General features: G+C 34.2%; 1 protein-coding gene across 1 annotated transcript; it reads left to right on the top strand.

The window, feature by feature from the left end:
• The first annotated feature begins 44 nt into the window (after nt 1-44).
• LOC108687372 (N-alpha-acetyltransferase 10) lies at nt 45-1,171 on the top strand. The gene has a single exon (XM_018193094.1). It carries the CDS (start codon nt 48-50, stop codon nt 600-602), a length of 555 nt encoding a protein of 184 aa, XP_018048583.1. The 5' UTR covers nt 45-47; the 3' UTR covers nt 603-1,171.
• The last annotated feature ends 625 nt before the right edge of the window (nt 1,172-1,796 follow it).

Genomic DNA, 1,796 nt, shown 5'->3' with positions numbered 1-1,796 from the left:
ATATACATATATATATATACATATGTATATATATATATCCGACTAAAATGTCTGTAAATATACGTTGTGCTACTACAGAAGACCTGCTGAATATACAGCATTGCAATTTGCAATGCTTACCTGAGAATTATCAGATGAAATATTATCTATACCATGCTCTGTCTTGGCCGCAATTGAGTTACGTAGCAGAGGATGAGAAAGGAAGAATAGTGGGATATGTGCTTGCCAAGATGGAAGAAGACTGTGAGGACAATCCCCACGGGCATATTACCAGTCTTGCTGTAAAGCGCTCCCACAGAAGACTAGGTATCGCGCAAAAGTTGATGAATCAGGCCTCTCGGGCGATGGTGGAGTGTTTTGGAGCAAAATACGTTTCATTGCATGTGCGCAGAAGTAATCGTGCAGCTCTCAACTTGTACACAAGCAGCTTGCAGTTTGAAGTATCGGAAGTTGAGCCAAAATATTATGCGGACGGCGAAGATGCTTATGCTATGAAACGAGATCTTACCAGCTTCCATCATGAAAAGGCTCTTAGAGATAGAGCGCACAAGGAGGGCAATGTTCATACGCATTTAGGTAGATGCTGTGGCGATCACTCTTAGTCCATTCATCACAGCTACTGACGAAATCGGATTGATTCTATTCATCAAAGTTTGACCTGGTACACTAGTAAAAATATTTTATATGCGATTGGAGGATGAAAGTTGTTAAAGTTTGCACGATGGAGTAAGATTGGACTTTGGGGTTGTTTTTCAGTTTACGCAATGCGCAATGTAATTAAGACTTATAAAAATATAAGAAATAAAGGATTCTGGGCAATTTAATTTAATCTTGATTTTTTTCATTATAACTTTATTGAATGACTGAAACTGTAATTCACATGTAACACGCCATTATGCAAAATTAATTGTTCAGGGCGTTGTCAAGCGTGTTGTTAAAAAGTATGGTAGAAAAAAATAATATTTTACAGCACTGAAATGGGCTCAATTTATACAATTCCTACTTACACTTTAAAATTGGATCTATATTTATCTCGATATTTTCTTCTTCAAATACTTTGTCATTTTCAATATATTTTGGCTTAAAAATTATTTTTGACATTGCACGATATTCAAATAAGTTTACTCCACTAATGCATCTCGGATGTATCATTATGCTGTGTATACATACTCCATTTCTGTAATAGGAATAATTATATTATGTATATATATTTTTTATATATATATATATATGTATGTATATGTATAAATATATTTATGTACAAATAAGGTGTCCTTAAAGTAACATAATTATTCAGTTTGTAATATATCTCAAGTTTATAAACAGTAGAAAGGAATCTAATGATAAAACGAATGATTTGTCGTGATTATATCGAAAACATAATTAAAGCGTTATCAAGAGATAAATAATTTTTGTGTAGTCGGCGTTTCTTTAAAGACATCACGCGTGCTACATCAAGAGATTTCATTTATAACTTCTTCTCTGATCTTGAAATAGCTGCCCTCGGATAAGTAGCTCGTAAGTTTACAGTAATACTGTTACATATATATTTACGAGTGACCGCGAGGATGATACACAACTATCGAAAAGATCATCCAGGTACAAAAGGAAAATTAGGGAAATGACGAGTTATTGTTTACGGTAATGTCTATAACGTCGTTCGCGCGTGCGCGTGTGTGTCAGGATTTTACAATAAAAAAAGAAAACATTCCACTTAAATGTTATAACATAACATCTCTGAATACGGTGATTCAACGCGGATAAGCACCTATTGATTCGACTATCATATAAATTCC

The sequence above is a fragment of the Atta colombica genome, unplaced genomic scaffold (assembly GCF_001594045.1).
Source record: "Atta colombica isolate Treedump-2 unplaced genomic scaffold, Acol1.0 scaffold102, whole genome shotgun sequence".
In the NCBI taxonomy this organism is placed as follows: Eukaryota; Metazoa; Arthropoda; class Insecta; order Hymenoptera; family Formicidae; genus Atta; species Atta colombica.
The sequence above is the reverse complement of the archived record's forward strand: the minus strand, read 5'-3'. Positions and strand labels throughout refer to the sequence as shown.

Bases quoted from the DNA above. Each gene is read 5' to 3' on its own strand.
- LOC108687372 (XM_018193094.1), top strand. From the start codon at position 48: ATGTCTGTAAATATACGTTGTGCTACTACAGAAGACCTGCTGAATATA.